Source organism: Lucilia sericata, unplaced genomic scaffold, assembly GCF_015586225.1.
Source record: "Lucilia sericata isolate MDLA Ls3-8-SP2 unplaced genomic scaffold, ASM1558622v1 Contig000135F_arrow, whole genome shotgun sequence".
Taxonomy (NCBI): domain Eukaryota; kingdom Metazoa; phylum Arthropoda; class Insecta; order Diptera; family Calliphoridae; genus Lucilia; species Lucilia sericata.
The window spans coordinates 43,886-62,138 of NW_023994167.1; the positions used below are offsets into that span (position 1 = coordinate 43,886).

Below are 18,253 nucleotides of genomic sequence, written 5' to 3' on the forward strand. Positions count from 1 at the left end.
TAACATACACTCACTTCCCCTTTCGTAGTATCATTCAACAAATTCTCTTACTTAATTAGTATTCAAACCAGGTTATTTATTGTCTCTCTCTTTTCCGGCTCAAAGAAAATCAATATTTTATTGGTGTTTGTATTTTTTTTTTTATTTAATTTAATTTATTATTGTTAATATTAATCAGTACAAATTATACAATGAAAAATAAAACTGACCTCCTGATTTAGTATTTTTAAAATAAATTTTATTTTAAAAATTTGTAAAAAATAAAATATTTTTTTTTTTTTTTTCAAAAATTTTCAAAATAAAACTTCTTTTAAAAGTTACTGAATCCAAAGGTAAACTTAAAAACAAAAACGTAAAAATTTATACAAATTATTAAAAAAAAAAACTTACAAAAATAAAAAAGTATTAACTAAAAAAGAAGAAAAATAAAAAAAAGAAAACTTACTTGTTAAATACATAGAACTTAATTATGTAGAAATAAACTAAAAAATACACACACAAGGACAGTAGAACAAAATTAAAAAGAAATGAATTTGTTAATACAGAAATAAACTCTAACTAACTATATTTATAATAAAAAACTAAAATGTTTAGCATTTCTTATAAATATAGCTGAAAGAAATACAAATTGTTTTTTTATTAAGTCTTAAAAATTAAAAAAATTTAAATTATTTAGTAAATAAATAATTTAAATATCATTAAATTATAAATTTTTATGTTTTTGGGCAAATATTGCAATATTGTTGCGTTTTTTATATATATGATGAAAATATATAAAATATTTTATAATTTCAATGTTTTAATTTGGTTGCAAGGCATTTTGGATTACTATTATTTCTATTACTTAAAAACTATTAATAAAAAAATCGCTTGTTCCTTTTTTGTTTTTGTTACATTACTGTTATAAAAAGTACAAAATATATTTGAGTGTAAAAATATAAATATTGTTAATAAGTTCTTTTCTTATTTCTTCTGTTGTTGGTTTTTGTTTTGAGGCACATATTTAAAATTACTACACTTTTGTCAATAAAAGTAGAAAATGAAAAATGATAGTAGAGTAGAGTAGAAATAAAACAAAAAATGGAGGGTTTCAAAGTTAAGTTTTGGTTAAGTTGCAAAATTTAGTTGTAAACGATTTTAGGCTTTTACTGGCAGTTAAATACATAAAGATTAGTTTTGTTAGAAACCAAAAGAATTTACATAGCTTAAAACGTTTCGTTTTTTATGGCATATTGTTTTCTTATAAAAACTAAAACGAAAAAGGTTAAGTTAAGATCGTTAAAATATCGTTACTTATTTGCCAGCATATGTAGGATTTTTGAATGTAGAGGTGGCTTGTTTGTAAATAGGATTTTCACCCTGTAATAAAAGCAAAAGAAAAAAAAAAAAAAAAAACAAATTTATATTATATTCTTCATTTCAATCAATAGCCAACTTACCGTATCCCATCTGGCATTCATGCGTTCCTTTTCAAATCTAGCAAATTCACGTCTATCGTGTATGGTAGTCAAAAGTTTCCATAATAACAATATGGCTAAACCTACCAGTACAATGGCAGCTATAACACCCAAAACAATACCCAACATAAAGACTTTAGGAGGACATTCACGTTCTTGCTGGGCATGCACTTCAACTTTGTCATCTTCTTCGCTGTATTTGAAGGCAAATTTACAATCATCTTCATCATAGAATATACAAATATTCTCTTCTTTCTTTTCATCAAGTTCGACCTTTTCAACACCGATTGGTACAAATGTTGTGCAATTGGCGGCACAATCTTTATCCTCCTTTAAGGGACCAGTCTTATACATTTGACATTGTACGCAGTCTTTAAGCTCGTGACAGCGTCCAGAACATGTGGGACACTTTTCACAGTATTTGCCAGAATAACGTCCTTCTTCGGTGGATTTACATCTGGAGAGATAATAAACGTTAAAATAAGTATTTGAAAAATTCATACATTTTTGTATAACTTAATTGTCAATTTGTTTTCGAGAACTTTGCTATTTAAAACCATCGATATCGGTCCAAAAACATCGGATATATTATATGAAATTGAAATGACTAAAACGTTATTCAGCTTAGCTGAATAACGTTTTAGTAATATATTTCAACTTACTGCTGATTTTTCGTATAATTTTGTTAGCTGAATTATTAAAAAACTTAAATCTCCCCAGCTGAATATAATTTTTTGTTAGCTGAATTGCATTTATATAGAAATCAGTTTAGCTGAATAGCATTATTTGTTATATTTTTGAGCAGTAAGCTCATTCTGATTACAATTTTGTAAGCAATTACAATTTTGTAAGGATTGTTTAAATATTTTTCTATTTATTTTATGTACAATTTTATAATTTCATTCAACTATGTTAGCTGAATTGCATTTATATAGAATTCAGCTAGCTGAATAATATTTTTTGTAATATTCTTCAACTGTAAGCTCATTTTTATTCTAATGTTGTTAATTTATATAGAATTCCGCTTAGGTTAGGTTGATAGGAGGATGTATACAACATCAGGCCACTATCGGGCCGTTGTGCGCTGAATAGTATTTTTTAAATATTGCAAGCTGATTTTTATTCTAATTTTGTTAGCTGAATTGTTTAAATAATTAATTCAGCTCAGCTGAATTATATTTTTCTATGTATTTTAACTACAATTTGAAAATATCATTAAATTGTGTTAGCTGAATTGGTTTTCAATAGATTTCAGCTAAGCTGAATTTCTTTAAAATATTCTAAAGTGTGTCATATAAAATTTTCCAATTGGACCCCAAAGATATCTAGGGTCCTGAAAAATTTGTTTTCAACAAACATACAGACAAACGCTAAGGTCGAAAAATTAAATTTTCTAAATTACACACGGAATAACAAACTTATATACATACACCTTCTTACGGAAGTGAAAACTTACTTGCATACACCACATTCACATTCACCATGTCCTGAACAGATTTCACCGCCATTGGGTGGTATACATGTGTCATTTGAATCGCGACAATCACAAGCAGTACCAGTCCAACCAGGTTTACACACACAACTACCGCACTCGCATACACCATGATCTGGGCCCGAACACAATTGCTGTTCATGACGATCACAGGAGAAATTGTCGCATTCGCAGAAACGACCAGAAATAATTTCCTCAGGATTAGCACGTTTCTCACAATCACAGACACCGCACAAACAAGTACCACGACCATTACAATCAATTGTTGTTACATTATCAGCACGGCAGCCAAAGTCTTTACCCTTTTCCGAATGGACATCAGTAGTGGAACATTCACAATTGTGACCGAAATGCATGTCATCACATTCACAGATACCACACATGTAGGTACCATGATTATTACAAACAGGAGAATTGATTTGATAGCCAGTGGAGCCGGGTTTTTCACAAGGGCAGGAACACAACATTTCCAAATCGATAACCAAACTTTCATTAATACCCACGGGATAAATTTGAATAACTTGATTCCATTCGGCGGGATCAGTGGGACATGAAGTAACCAATATTTGGGCAGTAAAATTGACAATATCACCAACCTTCAGACCATCACATTTCGAAGTGGGAATTTCAGAACCGCCATTCAAACAGGAAGAGTGATAAGTGATCTTAACATGGCTGGTGGCATTATCTTTCATTTCAATGGAAGAAGATATTTTCTATAAAGAAAATTATAAACATATATTTTTGTCTAGTGTTAATTAACAATTAATACAACAACTTACACTATATTCCTCTCTAACCAAATCGACTACGTTAGAAGAATCATTTGATAAAATGGCACTTGAAGAACCTTCAATATGTTGGGATAATTTCTCATAAACCGAATGTTGATTGGCGGTAACAGCAAATATGATATTAATAGAATTTTGCTTAACTTTATGATTAATTTGAGAAATACTAGGATAATCTTGTATAACCGAGTGGGTATAGAGACCAGCAGAATTTAAATGACATTCACCATCATTGGGAGCAATAACACCACCAAGCTAAAAAATAAATTTGTTAAAATAAATTTATAATATTTAGAAATATGTATAAAATTACCTTGCCATCACCAGCATAATGGAAACCAGCATCTGTTGAGAATACTAATAGGCGACGTGCCTGTTCACGCCAGCCGATTTGTTGACGACAAGCTATAGCTTGCATAATGGCATCAAAACCACCTTCAGGAGCATCCAAATTACCAGAGACAGCGGCTCTTTTTACTTCAGTCTGTGTTTTTAGAGGTTTTAGAGTAAAAAGAAGTTATTTTTAAAATTATTGTTAAGATTTTTGTTTCAAATATTTTGTTATTTGGGTTATGGTACACTCTTGTTGATTTTTACTTTCTGTTAAACATATTTTTTAGTTAATTTAACATTTCCAAATGAGAATTTTTTTAATTTTAATTTATGATTTGTTTAGTTATTGTTTAAAAAAACATCTGTACAGGTTTTGTTTTTAAAAACGATTAGTTTAAAATTATATAATTTATTTTGTTTTATGTTTTTTTTAATTTGTTTCTAAGAATTTAGGTTATAAAAAATTTAAATTTTTTAATAAAGATATCCATACGAAGTTCTATCCTCTTAAAATTGAATATAAAAAATTTAAATTTTTAATGAAGATATCCATACGAAGTTCTATCGTCTAAAGTTGAATAATATCAAACCATTTCTTTAATACATAAGTTTTAAAATATCTTCGGAAATATTAAATTTTTAAAGTTATTTTTAAAGTTCTAATAAATTTTAGAAAATTCGAAGTTATATATGTTCGAAAAATTTAAAATAAATAAAAATATATATAATTTTAGCTTTTCTGGGTTTAATTTTTTTAATTTCGAACTTATATTACTTACTCGAAGCCAAGTTTTTAATTTCGAACTTAAAACAGTTGAAAATAATTTTAACATTTTCATATAAATATAATTTTAGTTTAATTTGAGGACAATTTCTTGAATTTTTTCGATTTCGAACATTGAAAATTATTTTGAAATGTTCATGATTTTTAAAGAAATTTCGAAATGTACGCTTTTAAGATATGTAAGAAAACATTTACTTTTTAAATATTTTTTAAGATGTGTTCGAAAATTCGAAGTTATGTTCGAAAAACTTTAAAACTGTAAAAATTGTCTCTAGAACATGAACATTAATAACAATATAGATTTTGTTTAATTTGAGGTCAATTTATGAAAATTTTTCGATTTCGAACTTAACAATTAAATTGTTTTCAAAATATGAATAAGCTTTTAAGATTTGTTCGAAAACGTTTAATTTTCAGAATATTTTAAAAATAAGTTTTCTGAAATATGTTCGAAAATTCGAAGTTATATTCGAAAAATATTTAAAGCTGCTAAAATAATCTGTAGAATATGTACGTTAATAAAAATATAATTTTCTTAAATTTTTTCGATTTCGAATTTAAAAAATTTTAATTTTTTTCAACTATTCATGGATTTTAAAGTATTTTCAAAGCAATAACCTTATTAAGATAGTTTTAAAAACATTTTCTTTCAAAATAAGCTTTATAAGATATGTTCGAAAATTCGAAGTTATGTTCGAAAAATATTTTAAGCGGTTAAAATGGTCCTTAGACTATGACCATTAATAAAAATATAATTTTAGTTTAATTTAAGTATCATTTCTTACATTTTAACGATATCGAACTTAAAAAAGTTGAACATTTTTTAAACTATTCATCGATTTTAAGGACTTATTAACATGTAAGCTTCTTACGACATGTTTGAAAATTCGAACTTATATTCAACAGTTGTAAAAAAAACTTTTATATCAAGGGTTTATTAAAATATATTTCTAGCTTTAATATAAGGCGATTTTTTCGTTTTTCAATTACAAACGTAAACATTTTGAAAATAAATATAAAAATTTTCTAAATAAAAGAAAAAATTTAAATTTGAAATTTTGAGAAAAATAAATACCTTCTTTTTGATAATCTTTAGTTAAATGTGAATCGTACTTTTACTTTCAATATAACTTCTAACAATCATTTGAACAATCCTATTAATTCAATACTTTAAGTTATTTTTCATGGTTAAATTATTAATATTTTGCATTAAAAATAGGAATATAGTACCAACAATAACACGGTATTACTGAGCTTATCTTTAAACTTATCTTTCAAACTGATAAGAAGACACAAAACAAACGTTTGGCTTTGTGACACAAACTTTAAGAATATTAAAAATTTGCGATAAAAATAAGTGAAAAGATAAGAAATAAAATAAACAAATAATAACATAACTAAATAATATATTTTAAATGAAACCATAAAACAGAACTTCGAAATATTAATAAAAATCCAAGGGGTTAAAAAAAGTTAATAAAAAATTTAAATTAAATAAACAAGAGTGTACCTTTAAAATTAATATGAAATGATCACTGAAATGTAGGTGATTTTAAAGGGGAATATGAAAACATATTAAAAATATTGAAGACATGCAGACTAAACACCACATAACACATGCATTTATAATATTATTTTTTAAATAAAACCATGCACCAATACTTAAGTAAAAACTTTTTAATAAAATAATAAAACCAACTCCTTTCAAAAGATTTCCAATTTCTATTAGCAAAATGCTTTATAATTAAACTTTCCAGAGTTGGTTTATGGGATTGGGTAATAATTACTAACTACATGCGAAAAGAAACTATGAATGAATATTTATAAAACTAAAATAAACTACGACAACATTAACTTACTGAGAACCGATATGTATCCGTGCTTAAAGGCATTGCATTTTTATAACCATAAGGTGCAGCACAGCCTGCACATGGCTCGATCATGCTAATTTTGTTTACGATTATTTTAAATGATATATTTAAGGCAGACAGATATGTTTTTTTATAAAGAATAGTAGATAATTTTATATTATATGAAAGAAAATTTAGAAAGAAAAACAAGAAGAATATGATAAATGAAAGAGAAATGTAAAATTTTTAAAATAAGAATACTTATTAAGAATTTTGTGAAACGAACGTTTTGTGATAGTTAAGCCACTATAACGTAGGTTTTACAAAAAACCATATTATAATTTCGAATTAGAAAACAACTTAAAATTACTCAATCAATAATAATGTATAATTTAAGATTAACAACAACACCAATATAATATTTCTATGATATAATGATTTACAACAATCTTACCCTTAGACAATATATTTAAAGAATAGTAAAATAATTTAAAAACTAATAAAAGTTAAAACAACATAAATAAACACAACAGTTAAGCCAAAACTAAATGCAACAAACTTAATGAAAGAGGCGATGAAATTATTTATAATATTTAAAATTTATTACAATAATAATGAAAATTATTACAATAAATTTTAAATTTAGTAAATTATTTCAAAAAAATCTCTTTCATTAATACAAGGCAACTAAATTAATTACAACACAGAAATAAGTTAAAACAATTTAAAAATAATAATATTAAAACACTCAAAAAGTAAGCAACAGAAAATGAAGTTTTTTGAAAAAAAAAAAAACGTGTATGGAGTAGTGGGTGTAATGTATTGATAAAAATCATAAACATGTATAAAATAATAAGTTTGAATATTTTGGGAGAAAAAGAAAAACAAAATAATTGAATCTTACAGTGAATTCGGCGGTATTTGTACTCAAGGGCATATGGTTGCGATAACCATAAGGAGCTTCACAATTTTCACAGGGATGTTCAAGTCTGTTTTGTTGTTGTTGTTGTTGAGAGGTGCAGTTTAATTTGGATTATTTTTTGAGTAAGTGATGATGGAGGTTTGTTTTTGTTGTGATTAGTATTTATTTTTTCAATTATTGCGAATTGTTAGTGGTTTGGAAATTGTTTAAGTAAAAAAAAAGAAATATTAATGAAATTAGCAATATAATAACGAAATTATAAAAAAAACAACTTAATTTAAATTAATATAAGCAATTATCAAAAAATTAAAAAATAATTAACATGTTAAAATTAATAATGAATTAAATCTTATTGCTAAATTTTATAAAAGCGATTTGCAAATATTGGAATTAAAAATTAGAAAAATAAATAATAATAAGTGAAGATGTATCAACATTTTTTTGTTCCTATGCTGTAGATTATTATTAGTCTATAGTCTTGACTATAGATTAGCCTATACTCTTGACTATAGATTAGTCTATAGACGAACTTATATGAATCTATAATTTCGACTGTAGATCAGTACATGGCCTTTATTAATAGTCTCGGCTGTAGATTAGTCTTGACTATAGAATAGTCTATAGTCTTGACTATAGAATAGTCTATAGTCTTGACTATAGAATAGTCTATAGTCTTGACTATATTCTTGACTATAGAATAGTTTATAGTCTTGACTATAGATTAGGCTATAGTCTTGACTATAGATTAGTCTATAGTATTGACTATAGTTTAGTCTATAGTCTTGACTATAGATTAGTCTATAGTCTTGACTATAGATTAGTCTATAGTGTTGACTATAGATTAGTCTATAGTGTTGACTATAGATTAGTCTATATTCTTGACTATAGATTAGTCTACAGTCTTGACTATAGATTAGCCTATAGTCTTGACTATAGATTAGCCTATAGTCTTGACTATAGATTAGTCTATAGTCTTGTCTATGGACTCCACTATAGATTAGTATATAGTCTTAACTATAGATCAGTTTATAGTCTAAACTATAGATCAGTCTACAGTCTCTATAGATTAGTCTATAGTCTCAACTGTAAATAGTCTATACCCTCAATATAGATTTGTCTCAACCAACTACAGATTAGTTTATAGCCTAAACTGTAGATCAGTCAATAGTCTCGGCTATAGATTAATCCTTAGTCTCGGCTATAGTATAGACTTTAGGCTTAACACTATATTAGTCAATAGTTTCGACAATGTATTAAAACATTCTCTTGGCCATAGATTGGTTTATAGGCTCGACCTTAGATTGTTCTATACTCTCAACTATAGATCATTCTCTAGTTTTGACTATAGAGTTTATAGTCTCTAAAGATTAGTCTTTAGTCTCGATTATTGATTTGTCTATCCTCTTGACTGTATATTAGTCTAAGTCTTCACTGTAGATTAGGCTACAGTTTCTACAATAGATTACATTATAAAAGAATTTATAATCAAATTATGGTTTTTTCTTTTTTTTTTTCTTCAAAAACTAAAAGATTTTAACTAATTTAAATGGCCATTTTTCTTTTATATCGTGTTTTTAGGGACTTGCTTATTTACAAGAACTGTTAACACTGAATTGTAAATTTGCAAACTTTTTAAACATGTTATCAACTTGAAAATTTTCTACATTTGCAAGAACATTTTTCTATTAATATTTTACTCTATACTTATTATAATATAAAAATCTCTAAGATAATTTAGATAAAAGTCAATACTTAATGTTCTTCATCATATTTTTAATTAAATTTCTTTAACCAAGATATATTAAAAGTTAAATTAATTTAAATATTAAATAATATACAAATATTATAAAGAATTGTGTAAAGTTTTAATTTCATTTCTTTTATTTTATTTAAAGAAAATATTTTCAAATACAATTGGAAATGGTTTAATTTGAAATGTTCAAATATGTTAACAACAAAAAGAACAATGATATTGTAATTACAATTAATTATAATATGATGAAGAATATTAAGTTTCGTTATTTATAAATAAACCTATTTAAATCTCTATTACTCATTAATTAACATAAGTTCACTAATCTAAAGACTACATTAACAATAAATTTAAATAATACTTAAATATTTTACAATTGCAATAATTAGAAATGGGAAATCACACTTTCATTATCAATGTAGCCATATACTTAAACAAATAATAGAAAAATAAGAAATAAAAAAATATTACTCACTTTTTGGGTATAGTCGAAACATAGGGCATCAAAACTTTATCAACAAAAGAACCGAAACCTAAACGGAAATTAGAGGTAATGTTACGCATAGTTTCGGAGAGTAAATCACCCAAAGCCGAAAGTTTTTCTTTGTCATCTTCCATAGATTTTGACAAGTCCATAAGATAGTATAAATCAACGGGATAATCTTCAGCCTGAGAATAACGCATATTTAAACTGTGGACTTCATCTACAATAGAAATTATTTTATTAGCTTTACATTAAGACCTTAATAACCAAAAAAAAAACTTACTTATACGCAATTTCAAAGAAACTCTTTGAGGACTGATTTGTACAATATCACTGCCGCTAAAACTACCAGCGGCGCCGGCAGCTCCAGAAGCTCCATATGATCCTGAATATGAACCCGATGAGGAACTACTGTATGAAGAATTGGCATAATAAGAACCACCATAGGACATTTGACCACCAGCTGCTCCAGCAGCATAACCGGCTCTAGTCAGTTCACGATTTATGGTAAAACTTTGTACTGTATCAGGATTCCAAATAAATTCTTCTGGACAAACATTGGAATAACTGTGTTGGAAGCATCTAGGTTTATCACCATGATCCGGTTGCATACACCAGGCACAACTTTGTGTTTGTATACATTCATGACAGGTGCGTTTATTGACACAAGGATTTTGTATAAGTTTACCAGCTAATTGGGCTTCAACGGAAAATACACAGCAAGTGAAGACAAAGGCTAATAACGCCAGTGTATACAGGCGTTTTGTGGAAGAAGTAATCATGTTAATTTTGGCAAACGGGCAAAATAATGTTTTTTAAAAAAATATATTCGTATTTTTCGTTCGAGTACTGAAAGAAGAATGATATGGAAAAATGTGTTTATTTAATAAATGATTAACTGCTTAAATACAAAACAAAATAAAAACGAAAAAGAAATTTAGTCACCAATAATAATGTATGACGTCAGGGGTGATAATAAATATTATCGTATTTCTTTCAAAATTTTAATTTGTATTAAGTGTAAAAAAGGTACCGACGGTAAAGTGTTGCGGAAATATGGTTGCAATGTAATTTTTATTGATAAAAAAAAGTGTTTGAATAAACAAATATTTCTGGTAGGGAAGAAAAATTTAAGGAATTTTGTACAAAAATGTGATGGATTAGTCTATAGTCAGGAAGAGGTGCGAGTATTTGTCTTTCAACTATATCTTAGTCTACAATCACTACTATAGATCATTATATAGTCTCTATTACAGATCAGTCTATATTCTCAATGATAGATTAGTTTACAAAAAATATCAGTCTATACTCTCCACCATAGTTTTAAGTCTCTACTCTGGATCAGTCTAGAGCCTCTACTAAAGGTCGTACTATAGTCTCCACTACAGATCAGTCAAGACCCCGACTAAATATCAGAATATGGATCAGTCCAGAGACTCGATTAAAGATCAGTCTTAACAAATGATCAGTATATAATCTTGACTATAGGTCAGTCCATAGTTTCGACTTTATACTCGTATATCCGTTAGTTAGTTAGTTAGTTAGTTAGTTAGTTAATTAGTTAGTTAGTTAGTTAGTTAGTTAGTTAGTTAGTTAGTTAGTTAGTTAGTTAGTTAGTTAGTTAGTTAGTTAGTTAGTTAGTTAGTTAGTTAGTTAGTTAGTTAGTTAGTTAGTTAGTTAGTTAGTTAGTTAGTTAGTTAGTTAGTTAGTTAGTTAGTTAGTTAGTTAGTTAGTTAGTTAGTTAGTTAGTTAGTTAGTTAGTTAGTTAGTTAGTTAGTTAGTTAGTTAGTTAGTTAGTTAGTTAGTTAGTTAGTTAGTTAGTTAGTTAGTTAGTTAGTTAGTTAGTTAGTTAGTTAGTTAGTTAGTTAGTTAGTTAGTTAGTTAGTTAGTTAGTTAGTTAGTTAGTTAGTTAGTTAGTTAGTTAGTTAGTTAGTTAGTTAGTTAGTTAGTTAGTTAGTTAGTTAGTTAGTTAGTTAGTTAGTTAGTAGTTAGTTAGTTAGTTAGTTAGTAGTTAGTTAGTTAGTTAGTAGTTAGTTAGTTAGTTAGTTAGTTAGTTAGTTAGTAGTTAGTTAGTTAGTTAGTTAGTTAGTAGTTAGTTAGTTAGTTAGTTAGTTAGTTAGTTAGTTAGTTAGTTAGTTAGTTAGTTAGTTAGTTAGTAGTTAGTTAGAAAGGAGGATGAATATACATCAAATCCGAAGAAATACACCTAGGCCTCTATCGGGCCTGTTGTGCGCTCCTTAACCAGTGCCTCAGGTGGGAATCGAACCCACCACCTCCGGTCTACCAGACTAGAACACTAACCACTAACCTACCGGAGGCGTATATCCGTTTATAGCTTCAAATATAGTCTCCACTAAATCTACAATAGTTCAGCCTATAATCTCTACTAAAAATCAGTCTATAGACATTACTACAAATCAGTCTTGAGTCTATACTGTATATCAGTCAATAGTCTCTGCTACAGATCAGTCTATAGTGTCTACTATAGATCAGTCTAAAGTGTGGATTAATTTCAGTTCTTAACATCAGTTCTTATTTTGAATTCTTTTAGCAATTAATAAAATATTAATAAAAAAGGTTAATTTTTGTCAGAACTCATATAATTACATTTTTTCTCCATTAAACACTCATACATGACATAATATTTTTGAAGAAGCTATAACTGACCTAAATAAATTTAAATTGGGTGATAATTTTAAATTTTTTACTTTTAAATTAAATTATTTTGTTTTTGCAAATTAATTGCGGAGAAATTTATTTTTAATCTTTCTGCTAAAATCTGCATTTTTAACATACATAATTACTAAAACAACAAAAAATTATTAACTTATAAATAAATGTTTAATTTCAACCAAAAAAAAGAACTAAATAAGAAATGAAAGCAAAAAACAATTTATATTTAAGATTTAAAAACTTTTCAAAATGATTTAATACTATAAAAACATAAACATTCATATGACTAAAAATACAATTCCAGATGTGTGTTTAAATTTGTATTGCAAATTAAAAAAAAGAGAGAAAAATTTAATAATAAAATATAACAGAAAATTATTATCAAATACAATGTTGTTAGTTGGTTCATTTGCTAGCTAAAGCAATTTAGCTGCTGACGATTTTGATTATAATTTTTTGTTGTTATTTTTTACTATTTCGTATACAAAACTCATCAAGATTTCATATGAAACGTTAAGTCACTTTAACATTCACTATATGACTCATCCATTCAAAAAAAAAGAAACACAAACAGTTTAAATAAAATAAAATTAAACAAAAAATAAACTGAGTGGCAGTGAAATTGCCAAAAGAAATTAAAAAGAGGGGATATGATGTTTTAATGAAGAAAAAAACCATATAAAAAATCAAAATGTACACAAAACTCTTGATGGCGCTATTGGGCCATCCTAACGAAACGAGACAAGATTGCAGAAGCAAGAAAGAATCGGAAAATCTAATAGTATTTAGTAGTGTTGGCATATGGAGGAAAGAAAACTCATTATAAACTAGTAAAACCAATAAAGGTGTGTGCAAAATGATTGTTGGATAAACATTAACACATTAAGGTCTTAAAAAATACTATAAATTAGGTTTTTTTTTTATTAAAACAAAAGAATTTAAACCACAAAACCTCGTAGTGAAAGTAATGTAGGTCATGTTCTTTATTCTGTTGTTTTTGTAATTAAGGTTATTTGTTGTAGCAATTTATAGTGATTAGAAAAATAAAAACTTTTTTCTTACAATTTTAACGAGTTTAAACAAACAGGTTTTTCTTTGTCAGTTTTGTTGTGTTGGTTGAATCTCCACTGAATGTGTATCTTTGTTCTGTAAGATGACTAATGTTTTGTTTATTATTTATATATATTGATTCATTGATATTTTTTGTTTAATAAATTATTGTTTCATGAATGAGGTGTATGAAAAATTGTTTTGTAAATTAAAGTTACTATTAAGACGAAGAATTAATATAGCTTACAACTTCTTAGAGAAAATTTTATGCTCAACTTTTGTTTTAACTTCTCTAGGCTTAATTGCTTTAAATCATATCTATATCATGCTTTAAAATAATATATTAAAAAGCGACAAATTTGTTTAGGTTTAAAAAAAAAATATTTGTCAAATCCGCAATGCAAATTATTTAAAAATGGCAAATCCGGATGTTTGAATATCCATATTTGGTTTCTTAAAAATTTAATAGGTATATAAATAAATATTGAAGTTGTTTTTAGTTTTGCTTTGTAGTTTATTATATTTCTAACACTGAACATTTTTAATTCATATTACACGCGGCAAACGAACAAAATATTTACACAGCCCAACAAAATTTAAAAAAAATCTTAACCTGGAGATCAGTGAATTTCTAAATTTTGGAGAATTTCCAATTTGGCTTCAGAATTTAAGGCTGATATTAAGTTTCCGAGTCATAAAGTTTGAAAAAATCCTCTTTTGGTCATATCTGGGACGTTATAACAGCGTGAAGGCAGCTTTATTTATAAAATCTGTTAGGCCATCTGAAAGTCCAACCTGTTGACTTTAAAATAAAGGGTTTCTCATATTCCTTCTTTATATAAAGTTAAAATAACTATATGAATTTAAAATCTATATATTTTTTTATAAAATCTTAAGTATTTTCATTTCACTAATTCGAAAATAGAAACTTATTTCGTCGTGTAAGGACGGATTCGTAAAAAGTGTTCCCGTTTTAAATTATAGTCAATAACACCTAAATCGCAGAAGGAAATACTTTAGGGGTGCATAGAACAGATTTACTAAGAGATAATGAAATAATTTCGGTAAAAAATAGTTGAACTCGTAAATTTCAAGTCGAAAGAGTGCAATAAAAGTCGATCAAGAAACTCTTCTTAATATTTTCATATAAAAATATTTTTGTACTTATCAGCCATTTATTGACCGATTTTGTTAATTGTCCAATTAAGATTTGGTTCCATAGAAATAAAAACTACAACATAATACCTAGCTGCGGATATCAAAAAAAGTTTTATTTTATATGCTATCGGCTCTTGTTATAAGCAATAACATTGTTAGCAATTTAGAAAAATTTCAGTTATAGTATTCTCCAAAACTATAGGTTATGTGTTCACAATTGTAAGAATTTCTTCAATAAAATCAATTAAAAATGTATTATGTACCAGTATCTAAAAATACAAACTGATAAGAGGAAACACAAATTTCCAACAACATAAAAGTTTTCTTATTTCTAATTGGAGTAGTGAGATATACCTAGATCTATTGAAATTTAACTCAAAGTAAAAATATAAACAACAGACATTATAAATGGCTGTGGCAAAGAAAAAACACCCCTTTTTGTAAAAAAATTTTAAAAAGTCAATTAAAAACTTTTAATATGTACCCAAAACTAAACAATGGAACGCACGTGCCTTTTTGAAAAAGAAGACAATGCAAACGTGTACCTATATTATACTATAAAATCATAACACATTAAGGTCATATATGGAATTTTAAGTGAGTCATATTAATAAAAACACAATATTCGGGGTTAAATTTACCTTCCAATATAATAATAAATCAAATGCAGAAATATATCTTTAAAATAGAGAAATTAATTTATGTTGGTACAAAAACAATTCCTACTATTAATAGAACCCGCAAAAAACATATACACAAAAGTAAAGAGAAGCGGGCCAGAGATGATCAGGGAGAGAATAGGCAACAAGTACAACAGCTGTCTGTCATTGATGATATTGATGGCATAAGTATAAAGAAATTAGTTTCCTATATGAATATCAATATGCACCACCATGTTCATCATTAGCAGCAGCAACAACACCAGCGGAATACTACTATATAAACTCATACAAGTACCAAGCATAGAGGAAGAGGTGTTGCAATAGATTTGCATATGGAAAATTGTTTGTACATATGTATGTCTTTTTGTTTAAGTATAGATCAGCAATATCAACCCAACAACATAACATCCATTGTATGTATGCATATGTAAATAATCTTGTTTGTTTATTGAGCATAGGGAAACGTGGGCGTTCTAACTTGTTCTCCACCAGGCACTACGCAATCTGGGTACATACACAACCACACAAATCTAAATGTGATTTTTTTTTTTTGCTGGCAAATTTTTTTTAAATAAATATAAATTACCAAATTACTTATTTTATATTTTTAAATTATTTTATATTCATTTAAAACCATTCAATACACTTTATCACTATTGCTTTTTTATTTAATAATTTTTTATGATTTAATGATCTTTGTTTTTCGATCCGATGAAATCATCATCGTCACTTTTTTTCGTGTTTCTTTATCTTTTTTTTTACTTCATTTTTGGTACAATTTTTTAATATTTCCACATAAATTTTGTCTATTTTCTTACGTAATTTTAATGATTCATATTTATTTAACACTTACACTTTCGTTCTATTGTAAAATTTGTAAAAAATTCTTATAAATTTAATTAGTTTTCAATAATTTTAATTCCATCAGGGCGGAGGTGTTGCACTAAATTGTGTTTTTTTTATTTCTTTTCTATTTTGTTTTCTTATTTTCACCCGTTTGTTTTTGTGAAAACGTAGTCGTTCTCGGAATATATATTGCTATTCTCGACGAAGTCCAACACTAGTCTGACCAAAAAAATGAATGAATGGAAGGAGGTGAGAAACCAGTAAATATATAAAGAGAAAATAAAACTCACCATACTTAAAAGTAATGTTAATTAGAGGAAATTGAAAAACTAGCTAATATAAAAAAACGCTGAAATAAAAATTATAAAATTTTTTCGGATAATTAAATTTTTTAATTAATTAACAAATTTGATTGCTAAAAAGAAAAACAAAGAAATTTTAAATAACACATTTATAGAATGTGTTTTATTTTGAACCTTCGTTCCGATATATTTAAGCAATTATTTGATGAATAACAAATTTTCTGAAAAAAACGCTAAGGGAAAATATCTCATGATTTCCATAACATTTGCATTATGTGGAGATAGAAGTATATTTGACATAATCATTAGCTAAAAAGCACTATTTGGGGGTTCAGTTATATGGGTGCTATATAAAAAGAAATGGATAAATTTATTCAATTTCGTTCTATTGCCAAAGAAAACGTACGTGACATATCTTATTCGACTTAGAAAATGATTCCTAGATCACTGGTATACTTTGAGGTGATGGTAGACCAACTTTTATGTGCGTTCCAAACATCAGAATAAACCAATAATACCCTCCTCACTATAGTAGTATAGGGTATAAAAAATAAAATTCACCATATTTACAAGTAATGTCAACTAAATTAAATTAAAAACAACCATCATTAAAAAATCGTTTAAAAATGTAAATTTTTTCAATTATTGTTTTTTTATCATGAAATTTTTAGTGATAAATTGGTAAATTTTATTGGAGAGAGTATTTAACATAAATATTTAATCTGTTTCAAAAAATAGTTCAATCAATCGTTTTAAAAAATAAAACAACTTCTATTTTTTTTTCTGAGATAATGAGGAAATGCATAAAATTGTTCGTGAATCGTGATATATTGAGATCATTTGAGAATTTAGCTATTTTTCGAACAAGTTTAGGTTTTTCCTATAATAAATGATTTTTAATGGAACATAGGACAGTTAATAGTTTATTGGAGAGATTACTTAAATACAAATGTTGTTAAGCACTCTCTCCAATAAACTATTAACTGTAAATGGTATATTAATAAATAAATAAGTATGTACGTTTCGTCATACATAAATAAATTATGTACAACCGAATTCAAAATATGTATATACATATGTTTATAAATTGACATTACTTTTCTAATGAATTCACCACTTGAAAAACAACTGCAGGAACTGCCATATCAAATATTTTTTGTCATATATTAAAGCTGTTTGCTGTAAAACACTTGTTGTTGGTAATTGTAGCGTTGTTATAAGTTGTTTTCATAACAATGGGCGTTTCTACATCATTTGTTGTTAACATGGCCAGGCCGTAAACTCGTCGATTTTTTTCTTATTCCCATTTTTGATGATTTTTTCCACACACATTTCTTTTTCTTGTTCATAAGTTTTTCTTCTTTCCTTGCAAACGCCATGTACAATATATACGCGCATGCAATCGATTTATAAAAAAAGGTGTATTTAGTTAAAATTTTTATAAAAATATTGTGTTATTTAAATAATATTAATATATACTTAACAAATGTTGAAAAAACAAATACTGCAATTAAGATTTAAACAAATGTAACAACGAAATTTTCCAAATGGAAAAAAAGATGGTGCATTGAAAAAAATTTATGTGGTTTTCTTTTACTCTTGTCCATCATCGTCGTCGTATATTTTACTTTATTGCTTCTCATCTCCATACACGACCATCATCTATCTAATTTTCCAGTGTCAAAAAGTGAGTGCA

The 18,253-nt window shown here is 26.6% G+C and overlaps 1 protein-coding gene across 3 annotated transcripts; it reads right to left on the minus strand.

The window, feature by feature from the left end:
• Positions 1–122: 122 nt before the first annotated feature.
• LOC119601011 (integrin beta-PS) lies at positions 123–16,497 on the minus strand. Of its 3 annotated transcripts, none has more exons than XM_037951630.1 (9): positions 16,263–16,497; positions 10,150–10,715; positions 9,858–10,086; positions 7,612–7,696; positions 4,054–4,224; positions 3,732–3,995; positions 2,914–3,665; positions 1,440–1,914; positions 123–1,359 (listed from the first exon to the last, which is right to left on the minus strand). In XM_037951630.1, exons 2-9 carry the CDS (start codon positions 10,646–10,648, stop codon positions 1,294–1,296), a joined length of 2,541 nt encoding a protein of 846 aa, XP_037807558.1. In that variant the 5' UTR covers positions 10,649–10,715; positions 16,263–16,497; the 3' UTR covers positions 123–1,293. The 3 variants fall into 3 exon arrangements, with proteins under 3 accessions (XP_037807558.1, XP_037807560.1, XP_037807559.1); XM_037951632.1 differs by lacking the exon at positions 7,612–7,696 and adding an exon at positions 6,717–6,801 and having other exon boundaries at positions 16,263–16,487; XM_037951631.1 differs by lacking the exon at positions 16,263–16,497 and adding an exon at positions 15,996–16,013.
• Positions 16,498–18,253: the final 1,756 nt, after the last annotated feature.

Excerpts from the sequence above, each read along its gene's own strand:
- LOC119601011 (XM_037951630.1), bottom strand. The coding sequence starts at position 10,648 with ATGATTACTTCTTCCACAAAACGCCTGTATACACTGGCGTTATTAGCC. Across the intron at positions 4,225-7,611 it reads CAAATACCGCCGAATTCACT|ACTGAAGTAAAAAGAGCCGC; the intron begins GTAAGATTCAAT and ends CTAAAAACACAG. Across the intron at positions 3,996-4,053 it reads ATTATGCTGGTGATGGCAAG|CTTGGTGGTGTTATTGCTCC; the intron begins GTAATTTTATAC and ends TTTATTTTTTAG.